The 14,964-nt window shown below is 36.3% G+C and overlaps 1 protein-coding gene across 5 annotated transcripts in view; it reads left to right on the plus strand.

The window, feature by feature from the left end:
• Positions 1-14,964, plus strand: part of TANC2 (tetratricopeptide repeat, ankyrin repeat and coiled-coil containing 2) — a 363,447-nt gene that overhangs the window by 232,723 nt on the left and 115,760 nt on the right. For all 5 annotated transcript variants that reach the window (XM_081576541.1, XM_081576540.1, XM_081576542.1 and 2 more), the window contains one exon: positions 3,665-3,928. In XM_081576541.1, the coding sequence (XP_081432667.1) occupies positions 3,665-3,928 (264 nt within the window). The remainder of the gene's footprint in view (positions 1-3,664; positions 3,929-14,964) is intronic.

Below are 14,964 nucleotides of genomic sequence, written 5' to 3' on the forward strand. Positions count from 1 at the left end.
TATTATAAAACAATGCATAGTTCTAAATCATTCTCAGAACAGATGACCTAAGACCATTATCCAGCATTAAAAATTTAGTCTTTATCAGCAAAAGCAGAGTAGTGAATCAAGATAAAAATGATTACTATCAGATTTCAAAAAAAAAAAAATGATTACTATTGCTATTACTGGAAACATGATTTCTGGGCCCCTTAGGACTGACACAGATGCCAGAATAAGGAATGTTAAGCTTCTTTGAAAAAGTATTGCTGTCAGTTTTTAAATATTATTGACGACAAGCAAATGTGCCTATATCCATGTATCAATCCGTTAACAGAGGGTATATTTTATGGTATGTAAATTGTATCTCAATAAAACTTTTTAAATATATGGAGTTAATTTTATTCACAATGAGCCTGTTTATAAGCCTACTTCCTACTTCCTCACACTGTCTTCCTGTCCTGTATGGCTATGTCAGCACTTCTTTATACTGAGATAGCAATTTTTTTTTTCTATATCAAGGAAAGAAAATGCAGAGTGTCTCAGAAAAATCTCTTTAGTTAGTTACAACTCAATATTTTCCCACCATTCTTTGTTCCACCTGGAAATGACTAGATCTAAAGAATTAAAGTAGGGACAGAATAGGTCTATTGGAAAACAGACACATATATTTTTCAGTGAGAGGCCATGTCTTCCTCTTCAGCTCCATTCATAGAAACTTTGCACATATGGGTTATGTAGGCCAACATCTGATATATAGATTGTGTGGGCTTTAGACTTTTTGAAATTTTTAGTTACCACATGAATCAAAAATATCATTGCATTCTCTGATGCTTCATTCACTTTAGTAACTTTAAATTATATGATACAGTTTCACTATAGAGGAATAGTTGAGTAAAATAGAAGCATTTGTTAAATAATACATGGATATTAGCATGTTGTTATTAAAAATAGCATTTCATTTTGTGATTCTTCATTTTTTTTCTTTGTATGGCCTCTTCTGCCACAGAATTGTCCTTTTTCTGGGATTAATGATTTAGGACCTATCTTGTTCACCACTGTACTGACACAAACTAGTTGCTCAATAAAATTTTATTGACTAGCTAAGTGAATGAAATTAACTCAAAGTCACCATGCTCTGGGAAAAGCATCAATGAAGCAAAAATGTACAAAATTCCTCACTGGGAATGTTTACCCAGAGACTCTTAACTTCTGGTCCTTTTTGTGAGTTGTCTGTTTTCACTTTGGTCCCCAGTGGTTCTGGACCATTGAGCGTCCAATAAAACTAAGTTATTCATCCTCTCAACAGATACATGTTGATCATAGTTTAAACTGTGTGCCAGAGCCTAGATACATTTCTCTTTAGTGGAAAAGGGCAGAGGATACTTCGGGTTTGAAAAACAAATGAAGTATGAAGTTATCAGGTTTGGTTTATGCAGATAGTACAATTGAAGTGCAAAATGACATCAGTGCTGTTCTTACTTGGGAAACTAGATGTCTTCCTTGTCTTTACTTTAAATACCATGACCATAGATGCCCTTCCTTATTGTAAACTTCATCATTTAAATGATAAAATAGGATCCATGGGCCACTGAATATTTCTGTCTTTGTACCACGAATTCAAAATTTCTTAGATCTTTTCACCACCAATGAAGACTTTCATAATTTTTATTGATAGACCTCATGTTTTTGAAAAAATTTTCGATATCATACTGTGCATTATCAAATGGTTTATATCTCATTTTTATTTATCAAACATATATATGTATGATGTGTTTATGTATCATGTCGTTGTTGTTATTGAATTGCTCAGTCGTGTCCAACTCTTTGTGACCCTATGGACTGTAGCCCTCCAGGCTCCACTGTCCATGGAATTCTCCAGGCAAGAATACTGGAGTGGGTAGCCATTCTCTTCTCCAGGAGATCTTCCTGACACAGGAATCAAACCCTTGTCTCCTGCATTTCCTGTTGGCAGGCAGATTCTTTACCACTGAGCCACCTGAGAAGTGGTATCATATTATGTGTATATATACATGTGTGTGTGTGTGTGAATATGTATATATATATATATATATATATATATATATATGCCAAAATTTCTGTTCAACATGTAGATAACTAGTGTTATCACCCCTGATGTAACTGCAGCTAAGTTTATAGAAGCTTGACGTTTTAGTTAGCTGGTCACCAGTAAACATATTATTTCTTATAAATTATTTGAAATATTGAAAATAATGAAACCAATTACTACCTTCTCAGACCTTTAAAAAGTGTAGTGTTTCAGTGTTTGGAACATACTGAATTTGCTCATGGTTTATCTGGGAAAAAGGGCTATATTTCTGGAATATATACCAGGATAAGACCACACAGATACAAGTGAACCTCAGCCAGCTCTTGATTTGGGACCTAAGGATAAAAAATTCTGCTGGGACACACCACCAAAAAAAAAAAAAAACACCAGACATGAAAGGCAAAGGGTTAAATAACAGAAACTTTCCATGTGGATGAGTCCTTTGGGAAACAGAAGTTTGCATTCTCCATCTTTCAGTATACTGACCCTAGCAGCTGTGTGAACTCCAAGCTTCTAACTAAGAATACAAAGTCAAATGAATCACAACATCTTTATCCCAAACGAAATTATACTTCAGTCAGATTTTTCTGAAAAGAAAATGTTGAAATGTATTTTAAATGAGACAGTTTCCATAAATTAGGATAAGAAACATGCATCTGTTTAAAAAGAACACCCACAGACACATAAACACATAGTATACACACTATATACTATCACTGAACATATTCAGAGATTATAAAACATGCTGTAGAATCCATAAAATCTCATTGGAGAAGATGTAACATTGTTTGTGGTGGCAGAAAGGTTGTGATCCATTGGGCTATTTATGACTGAAAGTCTGAATATATTAAGTGAATTTTTAATCAAGAATGGAGGAGAGGGTAGCTTTTCCAGAAGGCTGTGTAGTGTTTCCTTATTTAGACAGATTCTTTCTCCTGTATTAGGGTCTGCTTAAGGACTGTTTATATGTTCTAATTCTTTGTTACATGTAAATGGCCAGGAAATAATCTAAGTGAGGAAAAATATAGGATAAAAAGAGTATAAAGATCTTTTTGATATCTTTGACACTGTCCAGCAATCCACGAAAAATATGTAAATTCCCTTTTGATGGAATCCTGAAGATTTACCATTGATAGGCCCTAGTTGTAAGTCCTGTAGCACTGATGTATGAATTTCTTTAATTCATTCAATTAAGAGTTGTTAAATATATTGGAATCTATGTGAAAAAAAGTTATATTTTGGTTTCAATTATTTAATTTCATGATGGAGGGACTTCCCTGGTGGTCCAGTGGCTGAGACTCTGAGCTCCCAATGCAGGGGACCTTGGTTTGATCCCTGGTCAGGGAAACTAGATCCCACATGCCTCAACTAAGAGTTTACATGCCACTACTAGAGATACCACATGCAGCAACTGATGATCCTGCATGCTGAAACTTAAGACCCGGTGCAGCCAAATAAATTTTTTTAATTAAAAATAAATAAATTTCATGATGGAGATGAAATGATCATCATAACCTTTTAAAAATAGTGTTACTAATATTTTTATTATCTAGTCATGCATTTGGGTAATTATAAACAGATTAATCTCTCGGTTTTCATTTTACTCTTTTTCAGCTACCTTGACAAGCTATTCTGAAAACATGGAACGCACAAAATATGTTGGGGAAAGCAGTAAAGAATTAGGATCTGGAGGAAACCTAAAGCCTTGGCAGTCTCAAAAATCCAGCATGGATTCCTGTTTGTATCGAGTAGATGAAAACATGACAGCATCCACCTACAGTCTGAATAAGATACCAGAGAGGAATTTGGAAACCGTTTTATCACAATCAGTACAGTCTATTCCTCTTTATCTTATGCCACGGCCAAACTCAGTAGCAGGTAAGTTTTATTTTTTTAAATCACCATTTTACTTGCATATGTACTGAAAGGAAGATTAATTCTGCTCTTACAGTATTTAAATTTTCTGTTTATTTTCTTCAACTAAGCTATTATTTTGTGTTTGAGTAATATACTTGTGTATATCTTTTTGAACCTGGGGAAAGGTTCATGTTCCTTAAGTGACATTTTAGTTCTGCTTCCAAAATACAGTTATAAAATAAAAACATGCATAAAATTAAAAAGGGGCTTCCCGGGTGGTGCTAGTGTTAAAGAGCCCGCTTGCCAATGCAGGAGACATAAGAGACGCGGATTCGATCCCTGGGTCTGGAAGATCCCCTGGAGAAGGGCATGGCAACCCACTCCAGTATTCTTGTCTGGAGAATCCCATGGACAGAGGAGCCCAGAGGGCTTCTCTCCATAGGGTTGCAGAGTTGGACATAACTGAAGTGACTTAGCACCCAAAATCTAAAAGAGAACCTATAAAGTATATTGTCAGACTCTTCAAAGTCTTTTCTCACATCAGAAGTCTTTTGAAGGATTTCAATTTGAGATTTTAGGTTTTAAAAACTTTGGTTTTAAAAATATTATGTGGGAATTCCCTGGGGTCCAGTGGTTAGAATTTCACACTTTCACTGTCAAAGGCCCAAGTGTGATCCCTGGTCAGGGAACTAAGATTCCACAAGCTGTGCAGTGCTGCAGAAAAATAAAAAACGTTATTAAATTGAAGCATATTTCAGTAGAATTTACATTATCAGAAATCATCACCTATAGTTTGAGAGTGTGGCAGGCAGGCAGCAAGAATTAACTTCCCCGTTCAAAGAGCTAGGTATTTTCGCAGTGCTCTGGCTATATTATCATAGTAGAATCACCAGGTACCTACATTGCCTGAGAATAACTCAGATACCACTAGCAGTCTCAGTCATAAGGGGGTGATACAGAAGATAAGTGGCTGGAATATGAAGCCATTATTCTTTAGCAGCTGTTCAGAACAACATCAAGGGATCATTTTAATCCAGCTAAGTTGCTAATAATTGAGACCAAGACTTTCGCAAAACAGTCGGGCACTCTGACATTATCAAAATGAACCATCATATCCAGACCTTGTCCAGGCTACAAAGTCAAAGTTACGTTTGTCTCTCTTACTTACCTGATGAGTGCCTAGATAGGTTTATCTCACTGACACAAGATAATAAAATACTTATTGCAGGCAAGAGCTCCTGTTTTCCCAATGAAATTATTTATGTTATGCAGATGATAATGCGATGCTTCTTAACTTCCCTATCTCCCTTCTGAACCTTTCCTAAGCCACTACTCTTTGTTCCATCCTCTGGGAGGCCATCAGCATCTGTCATCAGATGTGATTATGAGGAGAATGGCTCATCCAGAACATCAGTGACTGTGGAAGGTGTTAATACTCATTTCTCAGAGAGTATTCACTTCTATATAATGACAAATTTTCTCTCCTAGGTTCTTTTAAATATGATGATCCCCAACCATGATGTCATTTTAGAATCCTAGAATGCTATAACTTATGAGAAATTGCTAGGTAAATTCAGTCTATCTGAAAGAGAAGCATTTAGATCCTTACTTACATAAAAATGGAAACTAGAGCTACCAACCTTCATGGTGCATCCCAATTTACTTCTTAACTAAGCTGCAGTGACTCCTAAGAGAATTCTGACTCTGTTGAGAAGGGCACTGAGCACTTCATAGGAAATAGAAGTATAAGCTTCTTTTGTTCTCTTTTGAGTTTACTAAAGATACTATAAATTATTTCCCTTCTTGAGCATACATGTCTGTCGAGATTCATTATTTTACCCAAGGCAAATACTAACATTTATTGTTGTTGTTTAGTCGCTAAGTCGTGTCTGACTCTTTTGCGACCCGGTGGACTGTAGCCTACCAGCCTCCTCTGTCCATGGGATTTCCAGGAAAGCAATACTGGAGTGGGTTGCTATTCCCTTTTCCAGGGGATCTTCCTGACCCAGGGATCAAACGCACGTCTCCTGCAGAGGCAGGCAGATTCTGTACCACTGAGCCACCAGGGAAACCCAATACTAACTTCAGGTTTTACAAAAAGTTGCCCACATGTCCATCAGCAGACTGGATGAATGGTGTACAGCAAAGAAAAAGAATGTACTACCACTGCAGACAACATCATGGAGAGTACATACTGTATAAAGTATATGTATTTATATAAAGTTCAGAAAAACAACCAAAGCTATGGCACTTCTGTGGTGAAAAACTAAAGTAGTGGTTACCTTTGGTGGGAATATCAATTAAGGAAGCCTTCTCTATCTTGATCTGAATGGTGGTTGCCTTGGTGTATACACAGATAAAAATTTATTGAGCTAAACATGTAAGACTTATGTACTTTATGTATGTAAATTATACCTCAACCTAAAAAATATATAAAGTATATGTTTAAATTCTTATCTTTCTAAAAGGGTTTTCCCTTGTCTTTGGTTTAGAAATAGCAGTCCTAGGTGACATAACTAGATCTTTGAAAAAATACCTATTTTTTAGTGCTGATTAAAAATATTCGGATAATTTCAACAACTGGATGATTTACTTAAAGCTATCAGAAGTTTGTTTCTTTTTATTGCAAATAGTATTCCATTGTATACCTATAGCTCATTTTATCTGTGCATCCCCAGTTGATGGACATTGAGGATTGGGTTTTTTTTTTTCCATTTTTTAGCTATTCTGAATACTGCTGCTATGAACAATCTTGTGCAAGTCGTTGAGTAGATATATGTTTTCATTTCTCTTGAATAGATATCTAGGATTGGAATTGATAAATCATAGGGTAAATTTATGTTTAACTTTTAAAGAAACTGCCAAAGTGTTTTCCAAAGTGTCTGCACCACCCACAATGTCTGAGGGTTCCTGTTTCTGTGCCTCCTCTCTGCCATTTGTTATTGTCTTACCTCTTATTATGGTTATTCTAGCAGATGTGAAATGCTGTCTTGTTGTGGTTTTAATTTGCATTTTCCTAGTGACTAATGATGGTAAGCTTATTTTGTGTGCTTTTTAGCTATTCATATGTCTTCTTTGGTGAAATATCTATTTTTTAATGGGTCATCTGTCTCCCTGTTATTGAGTTGTAAGAATATGTTGTATATACTGTATACAAATCTTTATCAGAGATATGTTTGCAAAATATTTTCACCTAGTCTGTTGCTTATCATTTTGTTTTCTTATTGGTATATTTTGAAACATAAACCTTTAAAAATTTTTCATTCCTTTTTTGAAGTGTTTACAGTGTTTCCGGTGTACAGCACAACTATTTCAGTCATACATGTATATTTGTATGCATTCTTTTTCAGATTCTTTTCCATCATAGGTTATTACAAGATACTTAATATAGTCCCCTGTGCTATACAGTGGGTCCTTATTGGTTATCTATTTTTTATATGGTAGCGTGTATCTGTTTATCCCAAATTTCAAATTTTTCCCTCCCCCCTTTTCCCTTTGGTAACCATAAGTTTGTTTTCTGTATCTGTGAGCCTCTTTCTGTTTTGCAAATAAGTTCATTTGTATCACTTCTTAGATTCCACATGTAAGTGGTAGCATATGGTATTTGTCTTTCTCTGACTTCACTTAGTGTGATCATCTCTAGGTCCTTCCATGTTGCTGCAAAGGCATTATTTCATTCTTTTTTTATAGCTGAGTAATAGTCCATTGTGTGTGTATACCACATCTTTTTTACCCTTTTATCTGAAACACAAAAATTTTGATGTCATCAGTTTATCTGATTTTTCTTTTGTGGACCATGCTTTTGGTGCCATTTCTTTTTTATCACTTTAATAGAAAGGAAACTGTCTATATCAGGTATCATAACAGTGATTTTTCTTTGTTATTGGGGTTTATTTTAATTTGAATATTGAAAATTATTTACCTACATACTTAAATGCTCTCTCCTATCTTCGTTTCCTTCTCCCCTCCCCCATGTTAAAACATAAATAAAAGGGATAATATTAGTCTAAATTGTTATTCCTGTAAACCTTAATTATTATGTTTTCATCTATCACAATGGTCATCTCGTAACACTGGCTTTTCTGGCTAGCAGAGATTTTCCAGTGCTTAAGCAATACTAATCATGCTTCTTCAATAGCTCTGTCCTGGGATTAGGATTAGAATAGGGTTTATACTGTCAGAGTAACATTTACTGTGTTGAACAAGATACTTCATTAGAGAATTATTTCTTGTCAGTGTTGAATGAATGTAGGTTACTGACCACTAGTAACCTACAAGGCAAATCATAGGTCAGACGTAGTTTGTATTGGGTTTTTTTCTCTATCTGGAAACCATGGTTTCACATCCTCACACAGAGGGAGGAAGGTAAACCAGATTTCTCAGTTATTTTCAAATTTTAATAGGTTATACATTGAAAGTGTTTCCAGAATGTAGAAAGACAAAATTACTTTCACTTGCTAACTGTGTGATGTGTGTAAATATTTGATAAGATTACAGTTTCCAGTAGTTTATGTGATTAGATCTCTAAATCGGTTTTTAAAGTAAATTTTCTTAGCTCAGGAGGGTCCTCTCTTCTCATTTTAGCTCTAGATATACATGTTTTGGACTTCCCCGGTGGCCCAGCGGGTAAAGAATCTCCCTGCAATGCAGGAGACGCAGGTTCGATCCCTGGGTCAGGAGATACCCTGGAGGAGGAAATGACAACCCACTCCAGTATTCTTGCCTGAAAAGTCCCATGGAGAGAGGAGCCTGGCAGGCTACAGTCCATAAGGGTCACAAAGAGTCAGATGCGGCTGAGCAACTAAGCACACTAAGCAAATACATGTTTTCCTTTACTTTCTAACATGTACATAGAAGTGGTTCCCCAAAGTGGGGGAAGATCAAATGCTCAAATCTCCTTGGTAAACAGGAATAACTGAGGATTTCAAATATGAGATGACCTTGAAATAGGGGGAAATGTTAGTATATTATACTTACTAAATTGTTCTAAGCATATGAATGGGAAGGGGGTGATGAATGCCAATAATAAAAGACTTTTTAAAACCCAACTTTTAAATTTCCCTTCTTTTTTAAACTTTATCTCAGTATGACTGATGTAATTATTTATTTTAGAGATCAATTAATGATGAATAATGATATGAAAATACCATCTGCATCACTTAAAAAAAACCTAGGGGATTAGTGGTTTGATGTGTCCTTGCCGTGTTATAGACTTCTCCTCGCTTCAGGAATTGAAACATCCTCTTTAGCCTGAGCTTTATGGCATCTATCAGGACCAGGAAATTGTCAAGGAATTATTTGAGGCTAATGCAGGAGTGAACTCGAAAGAATAAAACTGTTATTCGTAAGATTCTTGAATTTGAAAAGAATTGGAAAGGATTTGTGGCTTTTATAACACTTTTATTAGCAGGGAATAGAGTCAGCATGTATAAAATGCTTGTGGTGGGACTTTCCTGGAGTCAGACTCCGCACTTCCAGTGCAGGGGACACAGGTTTAATTCCTGGGAGGGAATCTAAGATCCCACATTTTTTTAAGTATTAAAAACAAAAACCATAGCCACTCACAGTTTTAAAAAGAAAAAGATGGATAAAGCACTTTAAGAATGTCCTTGATGACACAATAAAAAATTTTTTTTAATGTTTATGGTGATTTTTTTTAATATTTTTGGAGATTTTCAACTCACTACAATGTAAATTGAAAAAATATAGGTAATAAAAGTTTTTGAGCAATCATGTCCTTTTTATTAATTATTAAAATAGGTCTGATTAAATATATATATTGGTCAATTAGATTTAGCTATATACTTTTAGAAACATAAAGACTCTTAAACAAGTGAAGTCTAAAGTTAGTGTACCAATTAAAAGTTTCATATGCCACATATGAAGATAGTACTATTGATAGTACTATTTACTGAAAACAAAAACTTTTAACTTGAATAATGAAGTGATAAAAGGTGAGTTTTGACAGTCTAGCATTAAGGCTTGGGTTTTTCCTGGAGCAGCTCAGTTTTCTGAATATAAATTTAGATATTTATGCAACTTTAAATTAAAATTCTAAAATAGGAAAAAATAAAAACTGTCTTTTATTGTTTTCAAAATGTAAATCGCTATTAACATTTATTTTTAAGCCTGTTGTGTTGGAAGGAGGTAAAGAACTCTTGTGGATTTGTGGTTGCATGGCAGAAATTATCAGAGTAGGCTGTCTGTGGACATCCTTGATGTCTTAAAATGAGATTGGCAATGAATTGGAGGGATATGGGAAGCAGGAAATGTTCCCTTACAACAGCTGTCCTCAGTGCTTTGTGTGAATATAAGAGTATCATGGAAACATCCAACAACAGAAGTCAGTTAAAATATAAACTCTCACCATCAACTTCTTAATGTTTGGAGCTGCACGTTTTCCTAAGGAAAGGATCTTAAAAATCAGGTAAATGCAAAATGGGAATCTGGGGAATTTAAATGAATCCAGTCAGAAACTGATGGCTCAGATGGTAGAGAATCCGCCTGCAACACAGGAGATCGGGGTTCAATCCCTGGGTCAGGAAGACCCCCTAGAGAAAAGAATGGTTACCCACTCCAGTATTCATGCCTGGAGAATTCCATGGAGAGAGGAGTCTGGCAGGCTACAGTTCATGAGGTCGCCGAGTCGGACACAACTGAGTGACTAACACTTTCGTTTTCAATCAGAAACTATAGTAAAGATTTTTACCAAAAAAAAAAAAAAAGAAAAAAATCAGAAATGGGCTTTTCCACCGTCAGAATGTTGACTTTATGAATCAGTGGTGTTGGGACAGCAGAGTGGCTTCTTGCCCAGGCTGTAGCAAACATCAAGTATCATTCCAGGCTCCCTGCTCAGGTCAGCCAGAACGGCAGTTATGCTACTAAAATCCGTTTGTGTAAGTGGCAACTGATAGAAGAAGAAACAATGTAAACCGATTCCAAACTCTGCAATAGAGAGTTGCCTCTGGAATGTCTTGTACCAAATGTTGTCTGCTGGATTTTTTTCCTGCCCACTTCTGTATTAAATTCAAAAAGTATGTTAATTGTTCTGTGAGTCAGCTGTTCCAATCTGATGAAATCCCAGGAAAATATATGCTCCCTTTTCCACTTCCCTTTTCCTTCTCTGAAAACAAGGCCTTTTAGTGACATAGATTTTATGGGCTTACTTTTTAAAAGCATTTTCTTTTTACATAAAATTATGTACTGTTGATTTGTTTTTCTTCTTTTTGTCGGTTCACTTCAGCTAATCTAATTATCTTTTTTTTTAAGCATCGACATATATACACTACCATGTGTAATATAGATAGCTAATGGGAAGCTGCTGTATAACGCAGGGAGCTTAGCTCCATGCCCTCTGACAACCTGGAGGGGTGAGGTGGTGGGAGCAGGGGGTTTGAAGGAGGCTCAAGAGGGAGGGAACATATATACTTATAGCTGATTCACACTGTTGTACAGCAGAAACCAACACAACATTGTAAAGCAATTATCCTCCAGTTAAAAACAGAAAAACTAATTATCTTATATTTGTATCTGTGTTTTTTCATTACATATTATAGTACTAATTTAATATGACAAAATTATCTCGAAAAAAATTGCCAGGACAATTTCACAGTAAAAGCACTATGAGGTGGGAATATGTATATCCCCATAGATCTATCACCAGCATTTATGTAGAGTGATGATGTGCAAGGTACTGTTACTGCCAGCCTCCTTCATCCTTAGCTTTCAGATAACCCAGGGAGACAAAGCCTAATTTGTTATTCATTGATTGTTTAAATATAGCCAAAACGCAAATGTGTGTGTTAAATACAATCATTTAGTCATTAGACTAGCACTTATATATGCCAGGCACTCTTCAAAGCACTTGAGAATTATCAATAAACAAAACAAAGATTCTCACCTTCATGGAACTTGCATTCTCACCAGGGAAAGTAAAATAAACATAAATAAGTAATTTATATAGTACAATAGAAAGTGATATATGTTCTAGAAAAAAGTAAAAGGTCAGCAGTAGCTGAAAGAAGATTGTATGCACGTCATTGGAGCCAAGCATGTTAGCATAGTGATGTCTGCTGAACATTAAGCAGAGCAGTGAGGGAGGTGAGGACAGAGCCAGACAGATCTCTAAATCTGAGTAGGACTAGCCTGGAATTTAGTTCTGTATGGAGCATTATTGCAGGGCACTGAATTTAGGAATGGAGTTATCAAAGATGAAACAGATATTGCCTTCTTATCCTCAGGAACTCACTGTAATCTAGTAAGAGAAGACAGACATGTAAACATAAGCTGAATAACACAAGTTCTAATTAGCCATATATATATATATGATTGCTAAAAGGGAGCAGCAGTTAATTCTGACTAAGGCAGCTGTCAAGGAAGCAGAAAAAGGGTAGCCTGAGCAAGTTCTGACGATAAGTGAGATGTTTGACAATGTATGACAGACTTTTTCTCAGAAAGTGGCTTGCAAATGGAAAAGATTCATGTGACTGTGCTGAAGAATACAACTCTATACAGTTAGTGAAACAAAGGCCACAGCGCACAGTCTCCTGGCTAATCTTCCCAGTCTTTGTCTCACATGCCTCTAAATACTGTATTTGAAGGACAAGAATTTTGAAGATGATTTAGCAGAAAGAAACAAAATAAGACTAAGGAGAATAGTAAGGAAAAAAGACAGTAAAGAAATTATTTTGGATTATTTGATCAAATAGTGATGGATTCAGAGGCCAGCAAAAAAAGATATTAATTGCTAAAATAAAAGCATTGAATGTTTTAATAGACTTCAATCAGTTCAGTTCAGTCGCTCAGTCATGTCCGACTCTTTGCAACCCCATGGACTGCAGCACGCCAGACCTCCCTGTCCATCACCAACTCCCGGAGTTTATTCAAACTCATGTCTGTTGAGTAGGTGATGCCATCCAACCATCTCATCCTCTGTTATCCCCTTCTCCTCCTGCCTTCAATCTTTCCCAGCATCGGGGTCTTTTCAAATGAGTCAGCTGTTCAGATCAGGTAAAGTATTGGAGTTTCAGCTTCAACATCAGTCCTTCCAATGAATATTCAGGACTCATTTCCTTAATAGACTTGGGTAACCATAAATCAGTTGCAGTCCAAATTAAAACAATAGTTTCCCATTGGTTTCAGACCTCAACCCTGGATCAGGACATCAGAGCTATTGTGCTTAATATTGAATATCTCTGCTTTTCCTTAGTTCAGTTTGCCTGTATTTGGACTTGTAAAGCAATGAACTGTTTATTCAGTTCAGTGATTGCAGTATTTTTTCTTTTTCTTCTAATGTCTTCTGTCTGAATTGAGAAATGTGCTCAATATGTTTTACCACAATTTTTGTTTTGTGGAAAAAAAAACAATAGAACAACTGATATTTATTTTCTAGGAATTACTGAGGTAAAGCTTAGTTTAATAAAACTTGTTAAGTTCACACTAAACATTTATATTTTACAAAAGCTGCCAATAACTCATCACTGAATTTAAGAAATTGAACATGTGAAACAAAAGCTATGCCAAAAGATTTTTTTAATACAAATTAAAATGGATTATGTAACTGTTGCTTAGTTTAAAATCTCCCGCATTTTAAAAGATTCATAGATGGATATAATGTATAAAAAGGAGATTTTATGTTTTTAACTAAACTTTTTGCTATACTTCATGTTCTGTGTTTCTATTATCATTCTGCCTACTATCAATGAAATATACATTCTCTTTTTATTAAAACATGTCAAATCATTTTAGTGTGTTAGCACCCCAGTTGGGGTGGTGTCATTGTCCCTGGTATTTTTAAATAAGAGATTAGATAGTTATCTATTCTGGATAGTTTGATTTTCAGAACGCAAAATCAAGATTATTTTTTATTCTTCTGATATCCTCTTCCTCCCTCTGGTATGTAATGTGGCATTTGTCTTCCCTTTCTTGATTCAAGTTCCTTGGACTAACTTTCAGAGACTTTTCTTTCTTTTTAAAAACTGTATGTCTAATTTAGATAAATTCCTTTTGTCTGAGTTTCTAGTAGATCCAGGTAAATAAAACAGTTGCAGTAATTGAAGAGTGAAGGGGATAAATGTCTCTTGCACTTGTTTTTGCATTCTTTTCTCTCTTCCTCCGGAGAAGGAAACGGCAACCCACTCCAGCATTCTTGCCTGGAAAATCCCAGAGACGGCGGAGCCTGGTGGGCTGCCGTCTCTAGGATCGCACAGAGTCCAACACGACTGAAGCGACTTAGCAGCAGCAGCAGCTCTCTTCCTCTCCCTCTCTTTTATTTTCTCCATCTTTTCTTTTTTCCAGCTCATGGAACACTTTGTAGCTTTCTTTGTGCCACTTGATTGTTGTTTGTGTCCTACCGTGTTTGGGGACGTGGACAGTGCTTCCTTGGAACTCAGCAGTCAAGAGGGACCTCAGTGTGCTTCCTCTCGCCCACTCTATATTAAGCGGTCACAGAGGTAGACTGGCAACAAAGCCAGCGAGAATAAAACCGGGCACATAGAAGCCTCTCAGTAGATCATTGTTGTGGAATTACTGAACTAACCCCCAGAGCACCCTACATAGTTGGCAACAGACTGAATTAACAGTTTTTTAAAACATATATTTTTTTACAGTTTTACTCATTTAGGCTGTGTGTGCTGCTCCGTGGGCTGTGGTGAGTGGGGGCTTCCCTTGTTGCTCAGCACGAACTCTGGGGCCCAAAGGCTTCAGTAGTTGCAGCTCCCGGGCCCTAGAGCACAGGCTCAATAGTTGTGGTGCACGGGCTTAGTTGCTCCGTGGCATGTGGGATCTTCCCAGACCAGGGAGTGATCCCGCATCCCCTGCACTGGCAGGCAGATTCCTAACCACTGGACCACCAGGGAAATCCTAAACAACCATTTAGTGACAGAAGTTGTTTTTTTTCTTTTTTTGTTAAAAAACCTTTTTGTCTCCGGCACTTCCTGATTCTTGATTTCTTCACTTTTCTCTTCATTGTGAGTGGATCCAACAGCTCTCAGTGTACAGCAGTGGCAATACATTCCCACTCTCTTCTACCATTTTCTCTCTCTTGTGGGTGGGTTAGG

This window comes from Giraffa tippelskirchi, chromosome 3 (genome assembly GCF_054371585.1).
Source record: "Giraffa tippelskirchi isolate mGirTip1 chromosome 3, T2T-mGirTip1v1.2.pri, whole genome shotgun sequence".
In the NCBI taxonomy this organism is placed as follows: domain Eukaryota; kingdom Metazoa; phylum Chordata; class Mammalia; order Artiodactyla; family Giraffidae; genus Giraffa; species Giraffa tippelskirchi.